Source organism: Physella acuta, unplaced genomic scaffold (assembly GCF_028476545.2).
Source record: "Physella acuta isolate Inbredline_101_S28 unplaced genomic scaffold, ASM2847654v3 ptg000931l, whole genome shotgun sequence".
Lineage (NCBI taxonomy): Eukaryota > Metazoa > Mollusca > Gastropoda > Physidae > Physella > Physella acuta.
In genome coordinates this window covers 117,501-130,921 of record NW_026732448.1, presented here as the reverse complement: position 1 = coordinate 130,921, position 13,421 = coordinate 117,501, and the positions used below count along the sequence as shown (strand labels likewise).

The 13,421-nt window shown below is 35.8% G+C and overlaps 1 protein-coding gene across 1 annotated transcript in view; it reads right to left on the bottom strand.

The window, feature by feature from the left end:
- Nucleotides 1–2,230: 2,230 nt before the first annotated feature.
- The window catches only part of LOC131953581 (cell surface glycoprotein 1), a 16,407-nt gene continuing 5,216 nt past the window's right edge, over nucleotides 2,231–13,421 (bottom strand). The window contains exons 4-6 of the mRNA XM_059316817.1: nucleotides 6,632–8,260; nucleotides 3,492–3,533; nucleotides 2,231–2,699 (exon numbers count right to left, since the gene is read on the bottom strand). Of these exons, the coding sequence (XP_059172800.1) occupies nucleotides 2,641–2,699; nucleotides 3,492–3,533; nucleotides 6,632–8,260 (1,730 nt within the window). The 3' untranslated portion in view covers nucleotides 2,231–2,640. The remainder of the gene's footprint in view (nucleotides 2,700–3,491; nucleotides 3,534–6,631; nucleotides 8,261–13,421) is intronic.

The following is a 13,421-nucleotide window of genomic DNA, read 5'->3' as shown; positions in this document are numbered from 1 at the left end:
TACCATGCACAAAAGACTATTTTAACAGTTTTAGCACTTTTACATCCGCAAAATTTAGAGAATACAAAATGTAGAGAACGTTTTGTAATACTGCAAAAATTGAATTCGAAATTTTGAAAAATCTCAACGGAAAAAATTATTTTCACCATCTTGTTTCAGTTAGGTTGACGGAATTTCATACTTAAGTATTATATAAATTAGTAGTTTTCTGTCAGCTTTTGAGCGATTTCGGTTTTTAGAAGTGGTACTTACTCTACTTCCGGTTTCCCAAAGGACCAAAACTAGAACACTGTGTAAGTTACACGGTCGAAATTTCACGTATAATTATTAAATTATGTGTGCAGTTTTTTTTTCAACTTTTGAGCGATTTTCTGAACCCGGAAGTGGAACTTAACGTTTTTATTTCGGAACATAATCAAAAACTTGAGTACTGTTTAGATTTAGTATACAAAATTACATATATAAGTATAAGATAAGATCTTATAAATGGATCATTTTATTTTCTGAATGACCTTCCATAACCGGAAGTGGTATTTTACTCTGTTTCTTGTTACTAAAATACATATAACTTGAGTACCGTTTCTGTTAAGTGAGCGAAATTATATAAACAGTTTTAAGATATTATTTTCTTGCTTCCGATTTCTCAAAAAAAAATAAGAAGAATTTTATAAATTTAAGTAACTGTTACTGCGAAATTCTTTTTTTTTCTACGCGATTTTATTGTATTTCAAATGTGTTTAATAGAGTGGAAAGTTAGTGATTTATAATTTCGCTCGAGTTCGGATTAAAAACTTTTAGAGTTTTGTATCATATTCTCATAAAGCTTATTGTAAGAAATTATCACTTATGTGTTTTCACTCCAGATGTTATACTAATATTTCTAAAATAAATTTTGTTTTTGGAATGTAGTCAGCCATTAATTTATTTCACTGTAGTTTTTGTAATTCAAAAGGATAGCGTTAAGACTAGGTATGTGCAGAGTTTCTTCCAGGCATCTCTTCGGGGGGGGGGGGGCTTAGCCCCCCGAAAATTTTTTACCGTCCCCCCGAACGAAATGAAATTTATATAATTTATATAGAAAATATATTCTTTTAACAGTGTCCGCCCCCTCCCCGAAGAAAGTCTACCGCCCCCCCCCCCCGAAAATTTCAAGTGCCCCCCCCCCCCCCCCCCGGAGAAAAAAGTCTGGAAGAAACACTGGGTATGTGACTGTGAAAATAACACTTGTGAGATAATTTTGCTGAAGATAATCAAAATGCAAATCTTTTCTAATTATCTCTAAAGATTATCTAAAAAATGATTTATATTTCTACAAGCTTTTTTTTTTTACTACAAAATACATACGAGGTGTGGGTGGTTTTTGTTATCGAATTGTGACTCAATTATTTTGATAATTTTAAATACAACTATTTATTTTTAATTTATTGGAAAAGCGAACCTTCGATAAAAAAAGAATCTTATTTGAAGTCGAATTGTATAGTAAATAAGCAAGATTAATTGAATGATTTTAACAAGGTAAGATAACTTAGCATTAAGGCCAGTCAAATGCTGATTATAAACTTGAACTGACTTCTCAACACCTAAATATGATTTCGGAAAAAAAGTTACGTTACAAAATGTCCAGAATGTACTGGTATACTTGTTTCTTATGGCAAACTGACAAGTCAAAATCATGAGATGGTTTGAAGTTAGTTTACCTAATGTACACATCAAAGTAGTTGATTTCAGAATTCACTTAACAAAAGGAACCGACCTTAATCTTTGGTACTTAAAATTTGTGATAGTCAAAACAATACGTCTTAAAATAATCGTATAGCACAGCATGTGGTTGGTTGATAAAAAAAATAAACTGGAACAAATTTTGAATTTAAAAAAAACGAAAAAAAAAAACAACAAAAAAAACAAAAAAAAAAACAAAAAAAACTACAACAACAACAACACCAAGAACAAAGAAGCAATGCATTAAACGTGAGTTGAAAAGCCGGGTCCCCGTTGAAAAAAATTCAACTTAAATGCAGGTTACAAGATCAAGGTCTGCAGCTTGATTTATAACTTTACAAAAACAAAAAATATATATATAATAATATATATAATGTAATTATTTATATATATATATATATATATATATATATATAATTTTTATTAAAGATAGTTGAAACAGATGACATCAAACTCATATTCTTTCAGTTTTTATTGAATATAATTTGAAACAAATGATGACATTGTCAAGTTTAAATCTACGTTTTTTTTATTATGTAATGGTCATAGATGTCATGTACACCTTGAAGTTTAAAACACACAATATTTATACTTTTGAAATTGTAAAATTTCATGAATCCAACATACACCACACACTCAATGTCTTATCGTGTGTATTCACGAACATATACTTTAAACAGTGTTCGCAACATGTTGGACAAAGTGGCAAATATTGAGGACAAAATATGTCGTAGTGAACTGTCAACAGCCACAAATTAGCAAAAGATAGCCAAATAAATAAAAGTCGTAACTGTTTGACAATAAGCAAATGGTGAAAAAGTCTTTGGTAAGCTGTGAGTTGCGGAAACCTGCAACCTGTGTAAAGATGTGTGTTTGTCGAGGTAACCATTCGTTCAAGGCTCCTGTCACATGACACTGTGGTCAATATCGGCCGAAGAAGAGGAAGATGAACCAGTTCGCGATTTTACGTTTGCCTTCCCCTGAAAAAAAGCAGAAAAGTGTATCATAGAGAGTGAATTGAACCAACAGAATTGCTGTATCTGTGATCTATATAAGCCCTTAAAAAGGTTATGTTATGACGTGAGGGGCGGGGGGGGGGGGGGGGGTAATCTTCCTTTGTGGACTATAAACTATCATGTGTAATTGCAACAGTGGTTATAACTCGTAATCTTAATTTAGATCTTTTTTTAAAAGATAATCAATTAATCAAAGCTAGATCAAATTGAAAATAATGAACAAATATTTTAGAAAAACGAACTAACAACACTAAAATTTACATTCAATATCTAACAATTCATAAACTAAACACCCCATCAGATTTAAGTAATTATTTTTTTTTTAATATTCCGTCCGAGGGCCCCTCATTGCCCTAAACCATGCTCACAAAAGAATTCAAACCTGCAGACGAAGTACACTATACCCACTACAAACATTACGCTTAAGAAATGGCTCCAAGCAGAACGGCAACGAAGGATACAGTACAAAACCTTCATCTGGACAACAATAACAACAACAACAAAGAAAAAAAACTGGACCAAAACTACAATAATCACTAAATTAAATTTAAACTTGAAAATACTGGCGCAAAAATATTCCGCCCCTTCATTAAAAAAAATTTCAGTCTCAACTGGAAACTAAAATCAACATTCACTTTTAATCACCACTAAAACTATAAATAAATAAATAAACAAGCCACACCAGAACTATGAAGTTTAAGAATGTCACAATCCCATCCTGCCAAAAACTTTTGGACCCATCGTTTCCCAACTTACCGTAAAATTTCCCACTCCAGCATATTGTTCTTCTCGGTTTTTCTAAAAGACAGAAACAAAGGTTATGTTTAAATGCGTTTCCTGAAATATTAATTAAGTAATACTATTTTGGGAAGTTGTTAAGAAATTGTTAAGAATATTCCTGGGGAGGTTTCTGTGAAAAAAAAATTCAAATTCGCAGGGGTGGCGCCCCGGCAGGGCGCGATTTGTTTTTTCTCTATATACGGTATATAAAAATAAGAGTCGATTGCAGATTCACACTGTTCGTCCAATCGCCGTCAAACTTTGGGGAGTTGATTAGAGCTATTCGGGGAAGGGTTCTGTAAAAAATTAATTTTTAATTTCGCAAGGGCGGCGCCACGGGAGGGTGCGATTTTCTCTATATACTGTATATAAAAATAAACTTCGATTGCAGTTTCACGGCGTTCATCCGATCGTCATCACACTTTGGGGAGTTGATTAGAATACTCCAGGGAAGGTTTCTGTAAAAAAAAATCTTTTTATTTAAATTTCGCAAGGGCAGCGCCATGGAATGGTGGGATTTTTCTCAATATACGGGTATATAAAAATAAAAGACGATTGCGGTTCGACGCAATTTATCCCGGTGCCATAAAACTTTAGGGAGTTGATGAATACTCCCGAGAAGGTTTCTGGGGTGTGAGTGGGAAATAGGGGTGGGTGGGTGGTGGGGGCGGGGGTATTTAACATTGCATGGGCGGCCCCCCGGCAGGATGCGATTTGGCGCCCTGGTCTTTCCCGTGAGCGCTATGGCGTCTACGTTTGGTCCAAACAGTGTGATAGACAATGGATAGGATGGGGCATTACAAACGCTTACTAATTTTAATCAGGCGTGTCCGCCGGTACCCTGGTAGAATGCGATTTGGCTGCAAACAAAAATTTCATTTTCCATCCCCAAAGGCATACTTGGGCAGCTGAAGGCCATGTAATACGTTTTATTTTAATAATCAGAACAATTAACCAAGGTTAGTTTATTAACTGGGATGTTTCTTTTTGTCCCTAAAAAAATCCAAACACTCCCGTCACTTTGCGAATGATGCAATTAGCATCTATTTTTAGACAATCCAATCAGAAGTTGAGATCGAGCATCTAATACTACACCATTAGTAATGCTAACATTGCATCAGTCACACTGATGTTTAAAACATGTCAAATACATTTTTAAAGTGTTAAATTAAAAAAATCCTGTTCATTTGTGTCACTTATGCGAATGACGCAATCTGCATCATTGTTAGGAGGAAGCTATTTGGCACTCTGGGTTATCCTATGAGCACGACGGCGCCTGTTAGTTTTAAGGAGCCAGGGGCCGTACGCGGCGCCTATGCGGTAGTGTAATCGGGGGGGGGGGGGGGGGCTCCAAAGAGCGCCCCTCTACGTCCCTGACACATGGTCGGTCACCGAAGTGTGTTCTACCTCATTATTTCGTTGAGTGATTAATGTAGGCCTACACTCATGGTTTTCATGCGGTAGTGTAGGTAAACCCGTGTCCCGATATTTATGATCCACGCGCAGGCATTGTTTACATTTAAATAACTCACTTTTAGAAAACAAGGTCACGAGTCTAAGAATATAGGATTGGGTAACGCATGGATGACACCCTTCTTATATATTTCGTCGGACTTTCTTCTATTCCCGCGGCAACGCGCGGGGAGGGTACGCTATAATATAATATATATATATATATATATATATATATATATATATATATATATATATATATATATATATATATATATATATGCATCAATCGAACTTTTTAGTGTGTGACATAGGATGGTAATTTTGGTAGGTTCACCACGAGATATTATTGTCTCTATTAAGTATTAATTGACCTTTTTTTAAACATGTTATTAAAGGCTAGCGTGGTCAGTCTGAATAAACACATGTTAGAATAAACCAGTGTCAAAATCACTATAATTGTCCTGCAGTGAGATATCGATTATATTTAAAAAATCCATTGATTTTTTCGTCAGAAATGTATCAAAAGTGCGGGTGGGGTGTTGCTGAGCAAGGAGTGATGACAGCTGATGTTACAACTTGAGCGTGTACGTGTTTTTAAATCTTCTCATGGAAAACAGCAGTTACTGATACAACTTTAATTTATAGGTTAAAACAAAACGTGTGTTAACCAACATAATCTAAAGCCTTTAAGAAATTTTAATTCATGAAAAAAAATGTGTTATTGCCGTGTAAAATCCGGTAAGCAGCAAATTCTCTCTTATCCCAAAACACACACATCTCACCATGCCACTTATTGTAGCTCTTTTAAAGAATACAAAAGTCTTATTGGCAGTTAATGTGTCATAAATGTAACTAGGACTATTTGTCTCAAATTGCACTGTCCGAAATTTGTTATTTAGTCAGCATAAAAGAATAGCAAGACATTTCATTTCATTATAAGTATGCTTTTTGCGAGGCTAAATAAGATACTTATAATAAACCGGGAGTGATCTCCCCAAAACTATCTCGAATATTCTTATATAACCTGGAATATAGACATGATATTTAATTACTTAAACTTTTAAAACTAGAATAGAATCTCATAGAAAAAAGAATTGCGCACCAAGCGAACGCCAAAACAAAATGTGCATAATAGTACTTTATAAATTTACATGCGTTTTTTGAGAAATAGGCAATAGCGTAAATTAGTACTTCCGGTCAACGGAAATTACTCAAAATTTGACAGAAGGTAGAGAATTAGATCTTTTACGTACATGTTATTTTTCATTTATCTATCCTAAATAGTACTCAAGTTATAGGCTTTTGAAAAATTCAAAGTAGAAAAAGTACCACTTCCGGTTATCGGAAATCGCTCAAAAGTTAATACGGATCTACGATTTTGATAAAATACTTATATATGAAATTTCATCAACCTAGCTGTAACGGTACTCAAGTTATCGTGTTTATACACAGACAGACACACATACACAGTCAGACACACAGACATACGGACAAGATTGCAAAATTATGTTTTTCCGTATCAGTAAGGTGTAAAACGACGAGATTTGTAAAAATCTCGATTTTTTTTGCACGATTACAAGACCTTCTCTATAGTGCCTAATTCGTATATTTGAGAAAGTAAAAAAAAAAGTACATAATAACCAGTTTTATATTTTGCTTACTTGGTCTTGGAATAATCGGTTTGGGAGGCTCAGGCTTTGGCGGAAGCAATGGCTCGGGCTCAGGTTCCGGCTCGGGTTCAGGTTCTGGTTCTGGCTTTGGCTCTGGCTCCGGCTCTGGCTCAGGCGCAGGCGCAGGTGCAGGTGCAGGTTCAGGTTCAGGTTCAGGTTCAGGTTCAGGTTCAGGTTCAGGTTCAGGTTCAGGTTCAGGTTCAGGTTCAGGTTCAGGTTCAGGTTCAGGTTCAGGTTCAGGTTCAGGTTCAGGTTCAGGTTCAGGTTCAGGTTCAGGCTTAGGCTCAGGCTCAGGTTCAGGTTCAGGTTCAGGTTCAGGTTCAGGTTCTGGTTCTGGTTCAGGTTCAGGTTCAGGTTCGGGTTCGGGCGCTGGTTCTGGTTCTGGTTCTGGTTGTGGTTCTGGTTCTGGCTCTGGCTCTGGCTCTGGCTCAGGTTCCGGTTCCGGTTCGGGTTCGGGCTCAGGCTCAGGCTCTGGCTCAGGCTCGGGTTCTGGGTCCGGCTCTGGCTCTGGCTCAGGTTCTGGTTCTGGTTCTGGTTCTGGCTCTGGCTCAGGTTCTGGTTCTGGTTCTGGTTCTGGTTCTGGTTCTGGCTCTGGCTCAGGTTCTGGTTCTGGTTCAGGCTCGGGTTCGGGTTCAGGCTCAGGCTCAGGCTCGGGTTCAGGTTCGGGTTCAGGTTCAGGTTCAGGTTCAGGTTCAGGTTCAGGTTCAGGCTCAGGCTCGGGTTCAGGCTCAGGCTCAGGCTCAGGCTCAGGCTCAGGCTCAGGCTCAGGCTCAGGCTCAGGTTCAGGCTCAGGTTCGGGTTCCGGTTCCGGTTCGGGTTCTGGTTCTGGTTCGGGTTCTGGTTCCGGTTCAGGCTCAGGTTCCGGTTCAGGCTCAGGTTCAGGTTCAGGCTCAGGCTCAGGCTCAGGTTCAGGTTCAGGTTCAGGTTCAGGTTCAGGTTCAGGTTCAGGTTCAGGTTCAGGTTCAGGTTCAGGTTCAGGTTCAGGTTCAGGTTCAGGTTCAGGTTCAGGTTCAGGTTCAGGTTCAGGTTCAGGTCCAGGTTCAGGTTCAGGTTCAGGTTCAGGTTCAGGTTCAGGTTCAGGTTCAGGCACAAATGGCTCTTCATCTATTGGTGGCACGGCCTGCTTAGGGTCCTCTTTCGGCGTTGGTATAGGTTCAGGCTCAGGTTCTGGTTCAGGCTCGGGTTCAGGTTGAGGTTCAGGCGCTGGTTCAGGCTCAGGCTCTGGTTCAGGTTCCGGTTCAGGCTCAGGCTCAGGCTCAGGCTCAGGCTCAGGCTCTGGTTCAGGTTCCGGTTCAGGTTCAGGTTCAGGTTCCGGTTCCGGTTCAGGTTCAGGTTCAGGTTCAGGTTCAGGTTCAGGTTCAGGTTCAGGTTCAGGTTCAGGTTCAGGTTCAGGTTCTGGCTCGTATGACCCATCATCGACCTCGGTTACAGGCTCTGGTTCAGGTTCAGGCTCTGGTTCAGGCTCTGGTTCAGGTTCAGGCTCTGGTTCAGGTTCTGGTTCTGGTTCAAGCTCTGATTCTTCTTCGGGCTCAGGGACTTCGGGTACTTGTTCGTATTCAGGGTCCGGTTCAGGATATGGTTCGGGTTCCAATTCACATGCATGGACGTAAATATCAGGTTCTGCAGCAAAAGTATATATAAATATATAAATATATATATATATATATACATATATATATATATATATATATATATATATATATATATATATATATATATTTATACTAAGTATATATAGTTTTTAAGTGTCCCTGCCTCGGAGAAATATGTCTTTAATTTAATTTATTTTTTTCCCATCGATTTTGTGGACTGATAAAAATTTACAATGGTAAGAAATCTGTAAGCAAAACAGAACTCTATTGAAACAAGTTAATTAAAAAGTCTAGTGACATTTAAGCGCAATTTCCTTATGTTATCTAAAAATAGCTCTTTCGTAGCGTAAATCAAGAGCAGGGTTAGTAAAACCATTGGTTAAAATACATGTTTTATTTACAATAGAGTTACATGACTAAAAACAATTGCGCGCCTAGCTACTGAACGTGATGACGCAGCCATTGAACGTGATGGCGCAGCTATTGAACGTGATGACGCATGTGGTGTGGTTGGATAAAAATGCCTACTAATTGGGTCCAAATTTTAATTAATTAAAAAGAATTTTTGTGACCGAACGAAAGGATATTTTTGAAAACTTTCTTCGGCAATACTGTTCTAAATTATGGCAGGAATCGATTGGTACATGTTTCAAGTCGCTAAGTGGTCTGGTTGCCGAGATATGGGCCAAAAACTGCATTTCTTTGAGGTTTTTTGGCTTTTCCGGGAAATCCATGAAAGAAACCCGGAATTTGTATTTTCATCCTCGTAGCTTAACATAATTGCTTTGGAACTAGTCATCGATATTGCTTCGTTGAGGAGGAGATACGACTTAAAGCTGCGGACACACATTCATCCATCCATTCATCCGTCCAGAAATGACGGGTTAATAAACGCAATTCTCCAGAATGGAAATTGCGCTAAAAAAGATCTTATAAGCGACTAAACCTTTTGTGAAAGATCTGTTTAGTTTTGCCGTGCATTTATAAGCTTGTGGCTATAGGTTTGCTATAGGTTTTTATAATTATTTTATTTTCTACTTTTTTGTGATTCCTAATTTATCAAGTTGTGTCAACTTCATAAATTAGGAATCTAAAATATTTGCTTTGAAACACCATCCGCGTGATATCTAAAAGACAATTATCTGCTCCTTGAAAAGCAACCGTACGTGACCATATTTTACAGACGACAACAAGTTCTTTTTTTAATCCCCCTTTAGTCTTAAATTGTCTAAAATAGACCGATCGGCACAATGACTGTAAACATTCTCGTGAACCACAGCTCACCAGACTATTAGGATGATCGTCTCTAGCAAGTAATCTTCCCTTCTGTTATTGAATATAGTAACCTATCAAGTTATTAAATTTTTGTTATCTCCCCTTACTACCGAACTCGTTTAATTAATCTTAATGACTAATTAAACATCAAATTAAATTTAAAAAATAGATAGACTTGTATTTTCATCGAATTGGAACGTATCTGGAAAGTTTGAACGAAATCGCTTCATTAGAAGTGGGTCGAAATTGAGTTACAGAATTTACCACAAAAACACAAATAAGGAAACAAACAAACATACAAACAGACGTTGCGAACTAAACAAAAGCTTTTAAAAAACCTTGTAAAAATAATTTACAAAACAAATTACATGAAACGGTTTGATTTTTAATAATTAGGGGTCATCAATAAATGACGTCACACTCGTAGGGGGGAGGGGGTCCGTAATTTTGTGACGATGTGTGATGAGGGGGAGGGGGGGGGGGGTCAGATGTTGCGACGTCACATTTTTGCATTATAAAAAAGCAATGTTAGAAAACGAATTTTAGACGTTATTTCGCGTTTTAGATAACTGTTTTAATACATTGTAATAGTTTAGACAAGATTTTGGAAAAATATCAATGTTTTAAAAAAATTCAACTGCAATTTTGAGGGGGGTTGTAGGTTGAGGTGTGACGTCATTTTAGGGGGGGGGTCTGGCTTTTTGTGACGAAGTGTGACGGAAGGGGAGGGGGGAGGTAAAAATCGTCAAAAAAAAAGCGTGACGTCATTTATGGATGACCCCTTAAAAGAATTTGTAAACGATTCCCTTTATTTTACAAACAGTTCGCCTATTTGTATGTAGTTAGAGATCAGCTATTTTTATATCCTGGATGTTTTTGCTCAACAATTTTAATTCTGACGTCGAAGCGCTTAATCAATGACAGGCATAAGTTAAATATTAATAATCATTTATATCTTCTTCTTCTTGATATCTTCATACTGTTTCCATTAAATGTTATCCTTGTGATACTTTTAAAAGCAAATAAATTTGATAGAGGCCTAGTAATATAAGAAACTAGGAAGATTTTGAAAATCACAAAACGCGGTAACTAATCTTAGTAACTTTTTCCCTTTAAAATCTTGAAATAATATTTATTAATATATCATCTTTTAGTGGCTTGTACAATATATATATATATGTGTGTGTGTGTGTGTGTGTGTGTGCGTGCGTGTGTGTGTGTGTGTGTGTGTAATTTTAAAAGTAGAACGTAGTAAATAAAAAGTTTATTTTAAGGAATGTAAATAAAAAATTAAGAATTTAAGAATTAATGAATGTTAAGACATTTTTTTGTTAAGAGGGTTACGGCACACTGAACGGCACTATTGTTGTGTGTCATATATGCAGAACTTCATTTATCCTTCATATGTAATGAAAACCTTTTAAAAAAAGACCTCGATGGATGTTAAAAGTAAGTTTTCCATTGCTTATAAAATTAGTCGCTTTGGTTGAGTCAAGAATTAAATGTGACCTATTATGTATTAATTGTCGTTGGTTTATGGAGGAGGTTTCCCTGGATTTGTAAAATGAGCAGCAAATAGATTTTTAATTGTATAAGACAATGTATAAATAAAACTACTTTGCATAATTTTTTGTATTGCTGTGATCGGAATGAAGTCAACCGCCTATAGGGTGCATTACAAATAGACAGGTAATACTTAATTGTGTTGGAGGAAATACCGTGCATGTTTATCTACTTCTAAGGAGACAACTCAAATATTTAGCTCATAACCCCCCCCCCCCCCACCCCAACCTCCTTTGTCTTCCCCTACTTTTCCATTCATCGAATGCTATTTCGTTGGTTATCATTTGGTTTGGGAGTCATTCAGTCGGGAATTCTTTTGTTGAAGGCTAATAAGTTGCTTTAGACAAACGTAAAAGCTATGATGACTTTAGACAAATCTATAAGTTATGATGAATTTAGACAAATCTTTAAGTTATGATGGCTTTAGACAAATCTATAAGTTACGATGACTTTAGACAAACGTATAAGTTATGATGACTTTAGACAAACGTATAAGTTATGATGACTTTAGACAAACGTATAAGTTATGATGACTTTAGACAAACGTATAAGTTATGATGACTTTAGACAAACGTATAAGTAATGATAGCTTTAGACAAACGTTTAAGTTATGATGACTTTAGACAAAAGTATAAGTTATGATGACTTTAGACAAACGTTTAAATTATGATGACTTTAGACAAACGTATAAGTTATGATGATTTTAGACAAACGTATAAAAAAAAAGTCAAACGTATAAGTTATGATGACTTTAGACAAACGTATAAAAAAAAAGTCAAACGTATAAGTTATGATGACTTTAGACAAACGTATAAAAAAAAAGTCAAACGTATAAGTTATGATGACTTTAGACAAACGTATAAGTTATAATGACTTTAGACAAACGTATAAGTTATGATAGCTTTAGACAAACGTTTAAGTTATGATTTTACTTTAGACAAACGTATAAGTTATGATGACTTTAGACAAACGTATAAGTTATGATGACTTTAGACAAACGTATAAGTTATGATGACTTTAGACAAACGTATAAGTTATGATAGCTTTAGACAAACGTATAAGTTATGATGACTTTAGACAAACGTATAAGTTATGATGACTTTAGACAAACGTATAAGTTATGATGACTTTAGACAAACGTATAAGTTATGATGACTTTAGACAAACGTATAAGTTATGATGACTTTAGACAAACGTATAAGTTATGATGACTTTAGACAAACGTATAAGTTATGATGACTTTAGACAAACGTATAAGTTATGATGACTTTAGACAAACGTATACGTTATGATGACTTTTTTTTTATAAATGAAGAAAACTATAAATTGAAAAGAAACAAAAAAAATATAATTAAAGGAACTTTTGATTAGCACCCTAGCATGGACGAACATAAATTATTTCAGTGACGATCTACCATTGACTATCTACAACTATTTTTGTTGTTGTTGCTTTATTGTTACATAATGTTTCAATTTGTTGATCTGAATGGGCGAGCTAACGATATGAAGAATATTTAACATGTGATTAAACAATTAGGAATTTACACAAACACACACCACATCCACAATTTTAAAAACATAGCATTGTAACCACACGTGAAATTAAAAAAATACAAAGTCATAAAGTCGAGGACTTTTTGTTTATTTTGTTCTTACAAGTGCTACACCGGATGAAAATTGTGTTTTTCCCTTGTCAAACCAAGGAGTTGTATACACGACCAAGCCTCGATGTCTCTCGGCCGACGACAGGACTTCATCAATCATGGCTAGTGCGTTGTCGTGTATGTTGGTTTCGCCTCTGAAGAGAATCACGAATTTCCATATAAAAATAGTCGTTCCTTGTGCTAGGGATCAAACTTTTTAACACTAGCTTTTATAGAACAAAAAATTATCTAAACTTTACATTAAAATCGTTTATATTTTAAAATAACCTCAAGATAATCTTATTTATACTATTTGTAAACGGTTTCACTAGGTAAGTTGATTAAAATAATTTTCAAATTTTTCCGACTTTTATTTTAACTCTGTGTCAAATCATCTTTGATTTGAAAATGTTGGAGTGAAAAGTTTGATCCCAAACTTTAAACTAATGAACTGAACAACAAAGCAAACAATATAAGACAAAACTTTTTTCTTCATTTTTGTGTGGGTGTTTGTGTGTATGCTCGTGTTAACTGTCGTGTTTAATCGAACTCCTAGATTAATAAACATTTTAAACATAGTTAATGTTTTGCGCCAATCTTTGCTAGGTGCAACCAAAAGTCCTTGAAAACGAATGAAAAATAACAATTTAAACTTTGGTAAGAAAAAAAAAAGAAAATTAATTATTATACGATGGTAAGAGTTTACCA